Raw genomic sequence first — 18,600 nt, 5'->3', positions numbered from 1 at the left:
GGATGCCCTTTCGTGGGCTCCTCGAGGTGTCCTGCGGCTACGCTATCTACCATCCCCACCTCCCAGCACCTGAAACTCATACCAGCGGGCCGTTCCTACACCCTCCGGGTGCACTCTCTCTCGAGGTCCTTGCTGTTGCCCATGCCCTACAATCATTTTCCTCCCTTCCCTCTCTCCCAGAGTACACAATATACTCCGATTCCCAAGCCGCCGTCCACCACATACAGAACACCACCCCATTCACTCCAACATGAGGTCGAACGAGCGGTCTCTGCACTGCAGCCTTCCACCGTTTTCCTTTGCTGGGTCCCTGGGCATTCAGGGATTGACGGCGATGAGCTGGCCCATCAGCTCGCCCGTGACACTTCTAACCGGGCACCGTTGATCCCCTGGCCCAAGCCCTCGGAGGACGGTGGGAGACTCTCCCTGCGCCGCACCATCAAGGAAGTCTACCTCCAGCGCCGTCTCGGCAAGCGCCTCTACCCCCCCCCCCCTCCTCCATCACTCACTGTGCCGGAGGGTCGCCTTCTGCGGCACGTCCAAATGAATGCACTGGTTACCCCCTCCCGTCTGTTTGTCTATCGTTATCGATTCGACCCCAGCTGTCCCAACTGCCCCTCTACATATGCGGACCTAGCTCACTGCCTTCTCCACTGCCCCGCTGCTCAGCAATCGCATTCATATCCTCCCCCTTCCCTTTCCATTACCACCTGGCTCGACTGAAGGGGAAGAAGAACAGCGTAGACTTGCAGCCCAGGCGGTTGATATGCTCGGCCTGTAATTTTTGGCTGAATAAATGTCTACTACTACTACTTATTCTTTTCTTTTATCATTTGGCTTTCATGGTTGAAAACAGACAAACTTAAGATGAGAACGAAGTTACACGTGTACTGGGCCGCCAGGTCTACGGGTGTTCCAGTCGTCACAAGGGAGTGTGCACTTCGCGCAAAGTGCCAGAGCAGGAAAGCGGACTGCAGATGCTTAGTAACAATACACCCATAACGGCTTACGAAGTCGTCGCAGTTGACCTCATAGCAAGGTACTGCGTACCTGCCTTGTTATGATGGAACTTCTTCCTTTTCTTGTACAGCAGGTGCATCGGAAGACCACATAAACACTAGCACGCGTACCCATGCAAGCCTAAACTACGCGCGGTATTTGAAGCCCAAAATATACAGGGATAACGCATCTCTGTTCAACAGCATTCGCAACAGTGTGACAGGCGTAAAAATATTCAGTCAGGTCAATACCGTCCATTACTTGGGGAAAACGAGGATGTGGCCATTTACTTGTAAACTGTTAGAACATGAAATCGAGGACCTGTATCAGAAGTTTAACATGCAGTTGAACAGAAGCTTAACAGGAAATACACGGGTAATGTTAATACGTAACTAATACTTTAAAAATTCGATTTTAATTATTTTTTATGCTTGGTGGTAAAGTACCTGGAAATCTGAATAAATATCTCCATATGGATACGTTACAATGCTAGATGCTACCGTTACTTACACGTGTTTCCTGTAAGTATACCCATAACAAGGCAAGAAGGCTGCGTCTCTAAAATAAGATAGTCACCAGTTATATTAAATTCTCGTGTTTTCGCATCTGCAAATAAAGACACATATAAGATAATTATCCGGTAGAAGGACACCTTCACACGGGACATCGTGAATAGGCAAATAGTTACAGAAATTAGATACATGCAAGTGCGCATATTACAATACAGTAACATCCAAGGACTCGCTCGTTTGATCGCTTTAGGCATTGTTATCCTAGTTTTTACGGTACAGTTATCACGTATTACGTCAAAGATACACAAACTTTAATGCAGGTGCTAGACGTTTCTATCCAAACTTACATAGGTTTGATTTCGTAAAAATAACTTATCACACACAGGCGACCTTTGCTGAAAAGGTGCTCACTATAAGGATTCAATGTTTCTTGTTCTGATGAAGTACTTCACCCTACACATATTTTATTGAATATGGGCGCACTTTTCTAGGTCTGCGTGAGGCTATGTCGAAACCATCACCATTCGGAAAGCGTACCAAGCGTCTGCTCGGAATGGCTTTGGCGGTAGGTGTGGACGAAGGTTTGAAATGTGTTCAACCGCGCAAGTAGTTTCCTCATCAAACACAATATACTTTCAGACCATCAGCATATTTTTCAACTCGGAACTGCAGCGTTAGTTCAATTATTATTGATAATAAAAACATCCAAGAAGAAAAGCTCACTCTTGGTGTGGAGCTCCAGAGGGTAAAACTTCCCAAAAGAAGTAATATGATAGAAAGTCAAGAGTCAGACAGCTTGTTGCAAGTGATAAAATGTTACTTCTCCTTCCATCAGAGAAGCACAAGCTAATCAGGACATGGAAGGGTCCCTTCACAGTGGTCGAAAAACAGAACGATTATGACTACCTTATCGACCTCGGTTCGCGAGTGACCCTAGTTCACATCAACCTCCTTAAAATATATGAGGAAAGGGAAACGGAACGACCCAAGCAGCAGTGCGCCGCAGTTACCATCGAGTCGGATATTGTAGAAGAACATGAAATCCCTTCTGTGGCAGTACACCAGAGAGAGACCCATACAAATGTTGCCGTAGTGAGGGATTTGAGCTGTCAGCAGATAGACCAGATTAATAAGCTTTTGGAAAAGTATCAAAGCTCCTTATTGAATATGATTTTGCGGTGGACTATATCAAAAGGGCAGACAACATAGGTGCGGACTATCCTAGCCGTGTGTGACATCCTCAGTGGTGTTCTGCTTAAAGATGTGTACAGCAGCATGCAAATCGTGTTTATATAGGTTGTCCAATTGTGTGCACTGTGGACAAGTTTTCCGCCAAACAAGTTTCTTAAGTGGGGGATAATTGGAGTGTAGAGACCTTATTTATGTGCGTGGACTGTGAGATCTCTCATAGACTTGTGCATGAATAATGAAGAAATAGCAGAGGGCGAGCCAGGGACAGCTTGGGCGCTTGGCAGCGTTCAAAAAAAGAAACAAAAGAAAAAGAAGAGAGGCGGCTGCCGAACGGGCTGAGGGGGCTCGTGACTTGGAAGACGCACGACCAGTGCGCTGTTCCGGGAGCTCCTGCCGCGGTACCTGAGGCAGCCCTGAGGACAACGCTCCTGCCTGTCATTGCAGACGCGGAGTGGAGAAGACCTGGCTGTTGCCTGCTCGTAGCCGCCTGTTGGAGCAGCTTCAGGCTGTGTCCCGGACGAGGCCTAACCGAGGCCTTTGCTTTGAGGCCCTGCAGTTGTGGCGGTGGAAGCCACCCGCCCGACAACCGTTCTAGTGCTCTGGGCACGGTAATGCAGCCGTGGGGCGTCGCCTGCCTCATGTGATGACCAGTGCCGTCATCGTGCCTTGGCTCGCCTCCCGCGAGGGTCGTCGTTGCAGGCTGCCCAGCTCGCCTGCAACGAGAATCGTCGCGACAACTCAGACGATCTACCGCTGAACAAAGACACCATCACAACTGAAGCTGTGAGACTTGATGATCACGATGACGATTTATTGGCATCCCCTTTGCAATGGGGCGGTGACAAATTGTCACCTAGCCTGCTTGATTCTGAAGCTGAAGTTGAATGTACTTACATCAGTAGTACAAAAAATAAAAGGTGATCAGGTATAATCAGGTAATCAGGTATACTATACATGTTCTTTATCTAGCATTTTTGTATACCTCTCATTAATCTTTTTCTTTTTGTTTCAAAAGCTTAACTTGAATCGCTATCTATGATTTTCAGATATCATGTCGTATTAATCTTTTCCCTGCTTTTTTTTCACCAGTACTCTAATCGTGTCTTGCTTATCTCTACGGCTGATCTGTTGATGTTTCCTTCCACTTTAAATCCAAGTGCTTTCTCTTTCATTGAACGCTGCGCGTAGGACTTAGTGTAAACGTGTTTTTAGGAACCATTGCTGTGTATTTTGTGTTTTGTGCTTGTCTAGTTTCAGTCCTATCATGTTAGGATAATGTTCGTTTACATCCGTTCGTGCATCTCTGACGTTCATTACCACCTGACTGCACACAGACATACGTGCCGAACTATTCCATCACAGCATGTATAAATTGATTGCATTTGTAGTTTCTGTGCTATTTTCGTATTCCTATTAGTTATTCCATTTGGTGGACTTATACTACTTATTTCTTTTTTGTTTTTGGTTTATTATGTATACTATTTCCACTATTTAAATCAGTCCGTTGTTACAAAACATTACTGTGAAACCGTTGGCATATACGTGGGCCCTAAATCACTTTCAAGCGGTTTGTTACCGCTTTTCGCGTGGGGGACAATGAAACCTTTACTTCCAACGACAGTTGGAAAGGAAGATTTGATTGATTTCTTGAAAAGCTCTTGAAAAGCGCTGCTGAAGTCGGGGTCACGCTCGATATGAACTCTGTAACGGTTGCTACTAGTCGAATGGCGGAAACAAACTGAAGATCACCCGGAGCTCCTTCCACGAAATATCACTCACACAGCTATGTACCAACGACATGGTCTGGCAGATAACAGCGGTGGCCCAAATTTAGGCTCGGAGAAATTCGACGACGATGAAGGCCAACTTGAAACCAGTTGCATTCCTTCCACGAGCCGCGATTTTCAGGCGTTGTCTATCGTTCATAAGGGCATCTTCATCGAGGAACTAGATAAAGATTCAACTTTTAGAAAATGCCTTAAAAGCGCTTTCAAGCAAGGAACAGGCAGCGGTTCATTCTACGAAAAACGTAACCTATTGTACTGTGTGGTTCACGCTAAGAAAGGTATAAGCATTGACAAAATAGTGGTTGATCCTCTAAAGTACTGCGAAAGCATTCTTGAGCTTTCCCATTGGGAGGCTTTGCAATTGGGTCATCTCGGCATTAACAAGACAGGACTGCTAAGCGAATATTATTGGCCTGGCTGCTTTAAAGATGTAGAACAGTTTGTCCGTAGTTGTGACGTTTTCCAGCGTACAGGTAGACCAAACGAGAAATGAAAGACACACAGCCATAATACCCATTATTACGGAGCCGTTTCCCCGAGTCGGGTTAGGGGTCGTTGAGCCTTTGCCCGTGACAAAGTCGGGGTTTAAATATCTCTTGACCATGGTGTACCTATATCTCTTGACCATGCTGTGGGCACTGCGACGCTCGCCGCTTAAGCAAGTTCGGGAGAATTGGTAAGATGAAGAAAGTGATCCACCCGTGTTAGAGTATATACGTTTGAAACCTGCAGCAGCGCTTGAACGCTCTCACTGTCCGCCTCAACACGGCGTGTTAGGCAAGACACAATTCTTTTTTGACAGCACAACTGTTAAGCTTGAGCTCCAGCCGTGCCCGGCGTGGATCGGAAAATGCCCATCAAAGTGGAGAGCAGGAATGCTAGGCGAGACGAAAAGGGAGGCAACAGTGTAAGGGATGTGGACCGTCAGGTTTGTTGACGTGCGGTGCGGTGAGGAAAGACTCGAAGGTGATATAGGGACGGGTTGCACAGGCGGATTTATAATTCACACTATTCTCTCACGCGGACACTAGTAAGATTTTCTATCACAGATTATCTGGTAGCGTATGCAGTCTTTCGACGCGGCATACTTTGTCATTCGCCCAATAACGCGCAAAGTCCGGGCGTCGTGGCATACGCCCCCAGTGGTCGCTCACGTGTGGTATATAGGAACTTCCGTTGACACGCCGTACGCGTCTGAGGCGGCTTGGGTAGGCAGTGGCGGTGACGCGGCGATAGCCGTTTGGTTGGTGGCTCAGGATTCCGACGCCGGAACTGCGAGAGCCCCAGATTCTTGAGAGCACAGGAACTGCCAGATCTCTGGAGTTGGCCAGCAGGGGACACGGGCCTTGGTTCGGTGGTTCGCGACCCGTCACGAGGCTGCCCAGCGGTACACCCGGGTGGCTCTCTCGGGCCTCCTTCCACAAACCTCGCTCAGCCCTCGTTCGATCGGCCCTCGTGATGATGATGATGATGACCTTATCTTTGGCGCATACCCACTCACAAGGATCGGCCAAGAGTCGGGCAGATTTTATATACGTGCTAAGTGAATAAATTTAGCAAATGTCTAATTTTGGTAAATATAATAAAGCGGATAAATTCTAATACGATTCAGTGGCCAATAAATATATAAAAAGTAGGCATACTAGTACAAGAGGCAATAAGGTAACGATAAACAAATATGATTAACACTGGAACCGGTTTCATTCAACAATGAATTTCTCTATGGCGATGCATACACTCCTGTGTGAGTGTCCAAGCACACAAGCTCCGAAAGACAGCAGTTCCGGAGTGTTCAATGGCAGGCCGAGCTGTCGCATTGCAATTTGCAATGTTCTTTTTCTTAGGGGGGAGAAACGCCGGCATTGCAGTAAGTAATGGTCGATGGTTTCGAATGTGTTACAGAAATGGCACAAAGGGGAGATTGCCAGACCAGATCGGTGCATGTAGAAATTTAGGTGGGGAACTCGACATCGCAGTCTCGTTAATGCCACTTCTGTTTGTCTGGATTTGCAAAAGTTCCTGCTCCAAGGGAATTGTAAGTGGTGCAGTTCGGTGGATGTTGTTAGATCTGATTTTTATGCCATAAGGGTGTATCTTCTAAACCTGGCAGACGTTATAAAACCCGTCGTTGGAAAAAGGGAACACACAGGGCCTGTAATAGAAGCCTTTGCCAGGCTATCTGCCGCTTCATTCATAAATATGCCTTTGTGACCAGGTAGCCATACTAATCGCAAATTCCGCAAATGACTTGGAACCAATGAGTGCAAATTTGGCAACAGCTTACTTGCTTGATTGCTTGATCCTCATCCGTGGCGCTTACCCACTACGGGGATTGGCCAAGAAGCCGGCGGTGAAAGGTTAAAGGAAAGGTGGAGACGAAAAAAAACTACACGAAAAAGTAAATCAGGGTGAAGTATAGCATTTATGATAATTTGGAAAGAGATTTACAGGGCAGAGACAGAATTAAAATCATTGTAATTGTAAATAAACAGCAAAAAGCATTTTGGTGGTATTAGAATAATTTCGAAGCAACAATTAGCGATTTAAAGAGTTATCCAATTATTTATTTCGAGAATTAACTGGGTAGTCTTTTCGTGTCACAGATATAGTCACAGAGGGCCACGCAGACGTTCCTGTGGCTAGAGCCCATTGAAGAAGTCCCGAAGGAGAGGATGTTTTGAGTACTTAGAGAAATACCCAATTTACGGAATGAAAATTCGAATTTCTTCCTCTGATTTCTGAAGCGACGACAAAATAATAGAAAGTGGTCAATGTTTTCGGCTTCCCGGCAGGTAGGACACAAAGGGGACGGTGCCAGACCGGACCTGTGTAGGTAAAAATTTTATGGTGGGATTCGGCAGCGTAATTTTGTTATGGAGATTTCTAATTTACGTGTGGGGCACCATTTATTGTCCCACGAAAAGGACAAATGATTAAATTCCGACATTTGGATTTTCAGTTTTGTAGAATCTTGGTACTAGGGAAAATTTTCTAAACCTAGCTGCTGTGACATAAGACGAACTAGGCATGACAGACATAACTGGTCCATCAAGCGATATCGGCGCAAGTGTGTCAGCCATTTAATTTAAGAATATACCACGATGACCTGGAACCCATACCAATCGTACCAGACTTAAGTTAGGAGGGGTTACAATTTAAATGGATTGGTTACAGTAATGTCCGCAGATGAAGTGAGCGATGTGCATACTGACAGTGAATCAGTCACTATAACCACTGCTGAGTTATTTGAAGAAAGTTTCCGCAGAGCTAAGATAATCGCTGCTAGTTCAGCCAAAAATATGGCTGTGAAATCCCGAAGGCGTGCTGCAGAAAACCAGGATAGTGACTCGGAGAAAATACCCACACCCGCTTTCTCTTCATTCATTGACGCTTCAGTCGCGATCACATGAGATATTCCTAGTTGTGTTAAATGATCTTGTAACATGCCGTTTAAGTATGTAGTGGGCAGGAGCTTGGCATTCGATGGAAATATATAATCAAATTCTATCATTATATTAGGCAAGGGTTTGTCTGAGCAAGCGATCTCGCGTATATTAACATTTAATGGATCGAGCTCAGCTTGTACAAACAAAACTTGAGGTCGAAGTAGGCGGGACCAATGCTCATCGAAAAATGCCCTCATTTCCCTAATAAATACAAATTGTGATCTTCTCGAAGTAGATGCATAAATGTTTAAATATGTTTTTTACCGTTAGAATGCGGAATATGCAGGGAAGTGTAGGCAGTCGTGCTTCTTGGTATAAAACATTGTTAGCTACAAATTTTGGCAAACCGAGACCATTCCGAATTGCTTCCCGCTCTAGTGTCTCTGCATAGCCCAGAGCGATGTCGGCCAAGTTTGCTTATCATGCCAACAGCGCGTGTCGCCCTAGATTTAACATGATCAATGTGATTTTGCCAGCTCAGGTTTGTGTAGTATATTACACCGAGATATTTGATAAAGTCAACTTGCGGAATAATTTCCTGATGATATTGGAGAGAGATATTAATTGGTACATTCAATGGAAACACAATCAATGCGCTTTTATTAACATTGAGTGACATTCTAATATTCGCTAACCAGGCTTCAAGTGTTCCCAAGTATGACTGTAGTGTACTCTGTAATGAGTGACTATCACTTGCAGACGCAAAGAATGCTATGTCATCTGCACAGACACATACTTGTACACTATCGCACAATGGGATGGAGCTTAGTAAAATGTTAAACAAAATAGGAGAAAGGACAGATCCCTGGAGAACTCCTCTTGTTTGACTATATTGTTGTGTCACCAAGCTGCGATGAGAACAATAAAATTTTCTATCCTTTAAAAATTCATGTATCCAATTTATGATATATCGAGGGAAATCCATGCTATCTAATACGTTAAGGAGTATGACATGTTCTACACTATCGTAGGCTTTAGCTAAATCAAGGGTCACTAAAGCTGCATACTGCCGCCTGTGCCGTGCAAGCTTAGTGGGTTCATCTAAATCGACATGGGCTTACCATATCGAGCATCCGGGTCTAAATCCAATCTGACATGAGCTCAATAATGTGTTATCTTTCGAAAATTTCATATTACGAATGTGCAATGCCCTTTCTAATAATTTCATAACATTAGATGTTAATGCGATTGGTCTTATATTATCTGGGTCCAATCCTGCTCCTTGGTTTTTAAGCAGGGGGATTATTTTTGCGAGTTTCCAGTCAGGAGGAATCCATGCGTTCATGAGGTAGTGGTTAACAATATTGCAGAGGTCTCATGGGGAGAAGTCAAACAATATTTTTAACATGCCTGATGTAATGCGATCTGGACCCGGAGCTGTGCCCGGGAGCAGGCGAATAACGTGCTGAAGTTCTTCATGGATGCCTCTATAAAGTCATCCCCTGATAGAACCCCTACTAATTTTACCTGCAGCTCAGATATAAAATGCTCTTCGAAGGCTTTTGCGATCTTATTTAATGATTCTAATAATTGTTTTGGTGACAGAACCACTGAATCAATATTTATGGGCACTGGAAAGGCCTTACGAGAGCGAAGAAACCTAAATAATGCTTTTTTATTATCACTTTTCGATAAAAAGTTGTACCGTTTTTCATCATAATAATCCTTCACTAATGAAACTGTTCTTTTAAACGTAGCAGCAGCATATTTATAATTACTCCAATTAGTAGGGCACTGATTGGAAATAAGTTTCTTCCATGCAGCTTTTCGGCGTCGGTAATCTCGTGCACAATCACTATTCCACCATAGACAATCCATGCGCTGTTTTGTTCATGATACTACGAAGTCTGATTTTTAATAGTACCCTTCAAAATTGCACAAAGGCTCATCGCTTTAATATCTGTTTCCATATCTGTCCTAGAAGACAAAGTTGAATGTTTATTTAAAGAAATGAGGGGATTGTTAATATTGTTACGGGGAAAAGAAGTAAGAAATATATTTACGCTGTATTAACAAAACCGGCAGCGGCTCACAAGATCATAGTAAGCATGCGAAGTCCTGAGCTTCGCCTTCTTCAAGTCCTCTCAAAACGTCTTCTTCATCGCTCTGTCATATGACCCCCGGCGGCTGACACACCGATCCGGTGCTGGTTAGGAGGCGGTCGAATGATACGGCTTAAGACGCGCGACGTGGACTACGTCGGAACGAGGCTGAGCCACGGTCGGGTCAAGAGGGGCGATTTCGTAGGTGACGTCGGTTACTTGACGGAAGACGCGGTAAGGGCCAGAGTAGCGTGAAAGCAAACTTCTCCTAGAGGCCAACGCGTCGTGACGGAGACCAAAGGAGGACCATGGCGCCCGGTGTGTTGTGGGCGTCACGATGGCGGGTGTCATAGAAGCGCCGCTGATTTTCCTGCGAGTCCGCAAGTCGACGTCGGGCAATATGGCGTGCCTCTTGTGCCTGGAGTATGGCGTCCCGGGCGTACTCTGATGTGAAATGCAGGCTATCAGGCACAAGGGTGTCGAAAGGTAGCGTAGGGTCGCGGCCAAACAAGAGGAAGAATGGAGAGAAGCCTGCGGTATCGTGGCGAAAAGAATTGTACGCAAAGCTAACGAATGGTAAAGCAACGTCCCAGTCGCGATGGTCAGCGGAGACATACATGGAGAGCATCTCAGTAAGGGCCCGGTTGAGACGCTCGGTTAGACCATTCGTTTATGAATGGTAAGCAGTAGCAAGTTTGTGTTTAGTCGCGCACGAGCGTAGAATATCGTTAACAACTTTAAAAAGAAAGTAGCGGCCTCGGTCGGTGAGGCGCTGTCGAGGGGCACCGTGGTGAAGGATGACGTTTTCTAGTAGGAAATCGGCGACATCGGCTGCACAGCTTGTTGGAAGCGCCCGTGTGATTGTGTATCGGGTGGCGTAGTCTGTTGCTACAGCAATCTACTTATATCCCGAAACAGACGTAGGAAAGGGGCCTAAAAGATTAACGCCTACACGAAAGAATGGTTCTGATGGTAAGTCAAGTGGTTGAAGGCGGCCAGCAGGGAGTGTGGTCGGATTTTTTCGTCGTTGACAAAGGTCGCACGCAGCGATATAACGGCAGACGTCACAGTAAAGACCAGGCCAAAAAAAGCGCCGACGAATGCGGTCGTAAGTCCCTGACACACCAAGGTGACCGGCAGTCGGCACATCATGAAGCTGGGCGAGAACAGTCCGGCGCAGATGCGAAGGGACAACTAAGAGTCGGTCAGGGTGCATGTTACAGCGGTACGATATGCAATCGTGGAGTTCAAACATTCGAAGGGAAGGGTCGGGCGTCGTTGAAGTCAGCCGTTGAATGATGTCTTTTAAGAAGTCGCCCCGGCGTTGTTCCGCTCCGATATCGTCAAAAGCACTCAAAGAGAGAACGGTGACAGGAATGCCGGCCATAGAAACGTCAGGTGGGTCGACAGGATGGCGCGACAAGCAGTCCGCATCTTGGTGTAACCGGCCTGTCTTCTATACAACTGAGTAGTTGTATTCTTGATGGCGCAGAGCCCATCGGCCAAGGCGCACAGAAGGATCTTTCAGAGAAGAAAGCCAACACAGAGCGTGGTGGTCAGTGATGACTGTGAATTGCCGGCCGTACAAATAGGGGCGGAATGTTCCCACTGCCCAAACGAGAGCCAGACACTCCCGCTCAGTGGAAGAATATTTGCGCTCAGCAGGGGAAAGAAGACGGCTGGCGTAAGCAATAACACTTTCTTGTCCCTGTTGTTTCTGGGCCAGGATAGCTCCAATACCGTGGCCGCTGGCATCGGTACGGACTTCTGTTGGAGCTGATGCGTCAAAGTGAGCGACAATGGGAGGGGAAGTAAGCAGCCGGATCAGCTCAGTGAAAGCACGAGCTTGCTCACGGCCCCAAATGAAGGCAGCGTCTTTCTTGAGGAGCTGAGTAAGAGGGCGTGCAACGTCCGCAAAATTGTGGACAAACCGACGAAAGTAGGAGCAGAGGCCCAAGAAGCTGCGAACGTCCTTGGCGCACATTGGCACGGGAAAGTCTTTCACTGCCCGGATTATATCTTGATCGGGACGGACATCAGAAGAATCGATGAGATGTCCGAGCACAGAAATTTCACGACGACCAAAGTGAAATTTGGACGAATTGAGTTGCAGCCCCGCCCAACGAAAACCAGATAGGACCGTCGATAGGCGTTCGAGGTGCGTCACAAAAGTCGGAGAAGAAATGATCACATCGTCCAAATAACAGAGGCAGATGGACCACTTGAAACCGTGTAGGAGGGCGTCCATCATTCGTTCAAATGTGGCTGGGGCATTACATAACCCTAAAGGCATCACTTTGAACTGATAGGGGCCGTCGGGAGCAATAAAAGCCGTTTTCTCACGGTCCATGTCATCGACGGCGATTTGCCAGTACCCGGAGCGAAGGTCTATGGACGAAAAATATTGTGCTCCATGGAGGCAATCCAGGGCATCGTCAATGCGTGGTAGCGGATAGACGTCCTTCTTGGTTACCTTGTTTAGGTGCCGATAATCGACGCAAAATCGCCAACTGTTGTCGTTTTTCTTAACTAGTACAACAGGGGATGGCCATGGTCTGCAAGAAGGTTCAATGATGTTACGAGAAAGCATCTTATCAACTTCGTGTTGGATGATGTCTCGCTCGGTAGGAGAGACGCGGTAGGGTCCCCGATGGATTGGGCTCGCATCCCCGGTGGTAATGCGATGTTTGACAACAGATGTTTGTCCTAGAGGACGGTCTCCAAGGTCGAATAAGTCCCAGTACGAGGCAAGGAGGCAACGTAGTTCATTGGCACACTGGGGCGGAAGGTCGGGCGCGATCATTTTCATTAGGGCATTCAAATCTGAAGGGGCAGGAGGCACAGCAAGAGTTGCACACGAGGAGTCGTCAGCAGTTAAACCCGAAATCTGGTAGTCTCTGGCCGGCGTGATTTGCGCAAGTGATATGCCGCGGGGGAGAACTTGTGCACAAAGTCCAAAGTTCACTAGCGGAAGACAGCACGTGTTGTCCGTAATGGTAATGACGGTGTGAGGAAATGCAACGTTATGCGTGAGCAGGACATCCGGATTAGGGGGTACGATGTAGTCACCGTCTGGAATGGGCGGAACGGGTGAAACACCTTTGCAGGTGACGGCAAAGTGAGGGAGGCGAATATGCTCTGTAGAACATAGCCGGATGGGAGCACTGTGAGGGCGCATGGCAGAGGTAGAAGAAGCGGAGTCAGGCCGATTAATGGAGCAGACGTTGGTCAAGCCAACGTTTGCCAATTCCTGGCGGACGACGGTCTGGATCAGGGAAACGATGGACTGGCAATTGTCGGAGCCAAGGGTTGGGGTTTGGATAGGAGATGCGGCTTCGATTTCACGCCGGATGATGTGAACGATGTCATCAGAGCGATTGGGCGTGGGCACACAGCGGAGGTCTTCGCAGGTGGACGTAGCAGCCGTGTTGAGGAGGCGGGGAAATGGGTGGGCAATGCGGCGGCTCTTGGCTTCTTCAAACCGCCGGCATTCGGTAATGATGGCTTGTACAGCAGAGAATTATTAAAGACAAGGAGGTGAAAGGCATCATCTGCTATGGACTTAATGACATGTGCCACCTTATCAGCTTCGGACATTCTCGGATCCACTTTGCGGCACAGAGCGAGCACGTGCTGGATGTATGTGAGGTAGGACTCAGTGCACGTCTGGACACGCGAAGCGAGCTCTTTTTGAGCGGCGCGCTGACGTTCAACAGGCTTGCCAAACAAATCCGTGAGCTTCGGTTTACAAAATGTCACAAGCGGTAAGTTCCTCCTCGTGGGTCTGAAACCAGACGCGTGCCGTTCCCGCGAGATGGAATATCAAATTAGCCAGTATGGCGGTCTGGTTCCAGTGGTTGCTCGTGCTCACCCGCTCATAAAGTTGAAGCCAATCTTCAAGATCCGCGTTGTCAGTGCCGGAAAAGGTGCCGGGGTCGCGCGTTTGAGCCAGAATGACGGTTAGCGTGGGGACCGACGAGCCCGAAGCATCCTTGCCTTGAGCGGGCATGGTAGATGCCGCCAAGGAGCGCCCGCTGCGTAAATGCGTCTTGCGCTTGAGCCCGCAAACTCCACTAAAATTGTTACGGAGACAAGAAGTAAGAAATATATTTACACTGTATTTACAAGACTGGCAGCGGCTGACAAGATCATAGTAAGCACACGAAGTCCCGAGCTTCGTCTTCTTCAAGTCCTCTCAAAGCGTCTTCATCGCTCCGTCACAATATCAATGACAATCGGGCGGTCGTCACTACTAGTGACGGCATCAACCACAGTCCAAGAAGAAATGGAAATGCCTGAGCTAGCAAATGTCAAATCTAGGACAGATCGTGACTGCGAACGCACGAAAGTGGCAACTTTAGCATTTAAACATGTAAAATTTTTAACGTTAGCGCAATCCCATAAACGTTTTTCAGATGAGTCAGTGCAGAAGTCCCATGACACATGATGTGAGTTGAAGCCACCCGCAAGCAATATGTTCTTTTTTCAGTATGTTACTGCGACATCAAATGGGCGTACGTTTTGCACTCCAGAGGGAAAGTAGGAGTTAATTATAGAGAGCGGGGCGCAACCCGGAATAGTTATTTCTAATATTAAGATTTCACATTCGGATGATGCGAAATTTTTGCTTTATGACAGAATTTAGAGGAAATGAAGAAAGCAAATCCGCCACCTCGGGAAGGTCTATCCAATCGAAAACACTTATAATTGTTTAAAATAAAGTCTTGGTCATCGGACAAACAACTTTCTTGTAATAGTATAACGTCTGGTGATTGTTGGGAGATTAAATATAATAAATTTGTAGTTGCAGAAAGTATTGATCGGCAATTCCACTGCAGTATTCTTAGGCACCCTATGTTGATGGTAGACGAGCAGCAGCAACTGCTTGGTCCAGGATACTGTCTTTTAGAAAGTCAGTCATCGTGAGTGATTCTTTCACACACGTTTTTGTTTTAGAGTTAGGGGAACGAGGCATTTTGTTAGGCGATCTTGTGCGTTTAAGAACTCGAGTGTCCATATCTACATCTCGATTGCCTAGAGAGTCTGAAGTCTGAATCGGAATGGCATTCATGATCAACCGGAGCGCAAGTCGAAGGACGTACTGAATCCACACTGTTAGAAGGAAGAGCTGTCTGATATTTAAGTGATGTTGCAAGTAAGGCGGCCGTATTTTGTACACTGTTTGTTAGTGTCTGAGATATACCAGCCAATTGCGCTGATACTACTGTAGCCAAAGATTCAGATAGATTTAGCAGAATTTTTTCTAATGCCTTTTCTATCGCTTTTTCTATTGCTGATGTGATTGCCTGGGGCATTGACGGATCCATGCCTAGTGACTGACGGGCTGTTACACCGGCATAACCCTGGGTCCTGCTCTGAACTTCTTCAAGAGCTTCTCGACGAGAGCACCGCCGCCTCTCAAATATTTCGATCACCTGGATTTCTTTCGATCTCGCAGGGCAGTTGGAGTAGTCGGCAGCTTGATTCGCATGTCATAAACAGCATGACTGCTCATGAGACGTGCAATCGTTGGCATCATGTTCTTCTCCGCATAATCGGCATCGAGCACTTGAACGACAGGCATTAGCACTGTGTCTGTACCGCCAGCATTTGAGACATTGTAGTGGTTTTGGAGCTAAGGGTTCACCCCTGTAGATTAATGGTCACGCCTTTATCTCTGATGGGCGAGTGGTCCCTGAAAATTTCGCTATGATTGTTTCCGTAGGCACTAGAGCACTGCACGGGCCGATTTTATCAGCCCGGGCCCGGCCCGGGCCCGTTTTTACGTTGGGCTGCCCGCCCAAGCCCGATCAAAACTTTTATGGCGAGACCCGGGCCCGGCCCGGGCCCAGAAATAATATGCGTTACCCGCGCGGCCCGGCCTGCCACCCCTTTACCTCAGGCCCGAGCCCGGCCCGAGCCCGGCTCGAAACCGGCCCGAACCCGGCCCGAGACCGAAAAATATGTGTTTTTCAGAGTTGAGACGCCCGAGAATAACTCGCTGCACGTTACATGCACACCACCAGAAAGCCCGACCCCGGCCCGGGCCCGTGTCAAAAAACCCGAGCCCGGCCCGGGTCAAAAAACACACGCCGTGCCCGAGCCCAGCTCTAGCCCGAGAAATAACTGTTCTACCCGGCCCGGCCCGGTACGGCTAAGCCCGAGCCCGTGCAGTGCTCTAGTAGGGACCCTCTTACTGTCTACAAGTCTGGTACAGCGGTACACGGAAACTACACCTGCTGCAGAAAATATTTCTAGGATTTCTGGTGGAGTTAAGCTTATGTGTACAATGCGGACTAGGCCTTGCAGCAAGCTAGATGAGGAGCGATGAAAGATCTCACCGGCTGCGTGGCAAAGTTAGTGCATTTGAGCAGATGCTTTACACAGGCCTGGTCTGGTGAACAACAAAGAATTCCCTCACGTCCAAACTGTCTGACCTCGGTGATTTGCTGAAAGTGAGATGAGATTGCTCGAAGTTCTGATTGAATAGCCTTGGAGTTCTTCATACGAATAATTCCTCCATTGTTAGGTACCAAAGCCACAGGAACGCTACTGGCTCCACTGCGAAGAAACAATTCCACCGGCAGATTCTGAGGGGGAATAGGAGCAGACCAGAGGGTAGCCTTCTGATCCGGAGATGAGATAGATATCACCTTATCAATAACCACCACTGTCTCTCAAGGAGATAAGAACGAGAAAAGAAAGGTAAGAAAAGTAACTGCTGGCTACTTGTCAGTAAACCCGGATGAGGACCGGATCAGGACACACTAGGGCAGCATCCTTCGAACAGGAACGATCACCGAGCCAGCGTCGCGTAGAAGAGTGCCTTTATTCTTATTCTTCTTCCTGTGGCCACAGCTGTTGTTGTTGTTGACCTGTGTCTTTCTTTTCGTCTGCCACCAACCCTGGTGCTCTCTTAATTGCCACGGGGATAACGATGATGATGCCTCAATCAATGGCACAACCCACTGTGGGGGATAGGCCACGAACCGAGTGGTATTATGATCGAAATTTAAAATAAATTAGTTTAGACTTAAATAAGTAATAAAAATTAAAGGAAAATATGAATAATTGAAGATGGGAAACGAACCAATAATAACAGAACTAAGTAGTCTAAGTTAGTCAGGCTTGCCTAGATAGGAGTAGAGCGTAGTGGTAGAGCGCCCGCCTCGGCTGCGGGAGGCTATGGGTTCGATTCTCACCGCCGCCGGGCACCCACTGGTTCAAATGGGTACAAGCGTGCCCCGGCCTGGCGTTCGGCTTTCTTCAGGGATGATGCGCTTGGGAAAGGAGCCTGCGCCCTGAATTCCCGTCGAAACCAACGTGAGCACGGAAAAAAAGTGATGTCTGGGCCGCTCCCATGGCGCTCATTTCCCATGTGGCGCCCCAAGCACCTATTGACGTGGGGGCGCCTTCGGGTTGAGGTAAAACACCCCTTTCCAAGCGTTGAGGTCCCATAATGGCCGAACACCAGACCGGGAGCGCGCTTGTACCTAGTTTACCGGTAGGTACCGGGCGGCAGCACTTGCCTCCCACAGCCGTGGCGGATGCTCGTCCACAAGGCCGTCTGTGGTTGAACAAGAGGCGCCCAGAGACAAGTCCTGAAATCTCTATTGGGCCCTCTTTCGAGAGGCGAGCCCCCACGACAGCCGAGCACCAGGCCAGGGGACATCTCTACCCATTGGAAAAACCGGTGGGTTCCCGGCGGCACCGGGATTTGAACTCGGTACCTCCCGCATACGAGGTGGATGCTCTACCGCTAGGCCTTTTTTTTTCCAGCACTGAAGCGTTTTTTTCACAGGTTTCCTAAACACAGAGAGAGGGAATCACACATCTACATAAAGACCAGTCTTTGCTGCAGGCGCTTCTGCCACACCAGCCATGTCTTGCTAAACTCTTCTTCGCCGTCAAGCAGCGAACTTGTGTATGTAAAAGCATCACAAAAATGGGTCCACGCCGGTTTCGCGTTTTCTAGAGCTAGCATGTAGTCAGTTCTTGATCTCCAAATTGCATACAAACCTAGTAATATCAGGGTTTCCACACAGCTGTCATTTTTATGCTGTTCAACTCTCAAAAACTTTACGTCTTCCCAATTTGGGTATATGTGTACATTAAACACAATTCGTATGTTATGCCAAAAGTGTGCTGCATTTGTACCAAAGAAAAAGACGTGTTGCAATGATTCTGGATGTGGGCAGAGTGCGCAGTCCATTGTCCACGGCACAAAAAAAACCTTATTACTTAACCATGTTTTGACCGGTAAAACTTCGACATGTAACTTAACAAAAAAATTCTTAATCGCTGTTTTTACAGGATATTTTGGAAGACGCTTAAAAACGTCAGACTCCACCTGGCTTCCATGTCGAGACCGATATAGTGGTGGTGGGAATAACATATCTATAGTGTTCCAGTACAGGCTCTTCCGTTTTACATTTTTAGGTACTCTTGAGAAAAACGTTGCTGAAAGAATCGAGCTGCCTTCTCCACCTCCCTGTAGAATTTTAGGTTGTGCACACGTGGGACGCCTTGGGCACCATCAATCCACTCACCCAAGTACCCACCGCCTAGTTGTTTGAAAGAATGACGTATAATATGATTAGTTTGGTTTTTGAAAAAAGGTACC

General features: G+C 47.4%; 1 protein-coding gene across 4 annotated transcripts in view; it reads right to left on the bottom strand.

Moving 5' to 3' along the window:
* LOC125945981 (uncharacterized) overlaps positions 1-18,600 on the bottom strand; it is a 526,632-nt gene that overhangs the window by 364,546 nt on the left and 143,486 nt on the right. For 2 of the 4 annotated variants that reach the window (XM_049668437.1, XM_049668436.1), the window contains exon 7: positions 1,510-1,605. The exons of 1 other annotated variant lie outside the window; for it this stretch is intronic. In XM_049668437.1, coding sequence (XP_049524394.1) covers positions 1,510-1,605 — 96 coding nt within the window. Of the gene's footprint in view, positions 1-1,445; positions 1,606-18,600 lie in introns of all 4 variants that reach the window. One more of the 4 variants, XR_007467290.1, reaches the window with a different exon arrangement.

Source organism: Dermacentor silvarum, chromosome 5 (assembly GCF_013339745.2).
Source record: "Dermacentor silvarum isolate Dsil-2018 chromosome 5, BIME_Dsil_1.4, whole genome shotgun sequence".
Classification (NCBI taxonomy): domain Eukaryota; kingdom Metazoa; phylum Arthropoda; class Arachnida; order Ixodida; family Ixodidae; genus Dermacentor; species Dermacentor silvarum.
The sequence above is the reverse complement of the archived record's forward strand: the minus strand, read 5'-3'. Positions and strand labels throughout refer to the sequence as shown.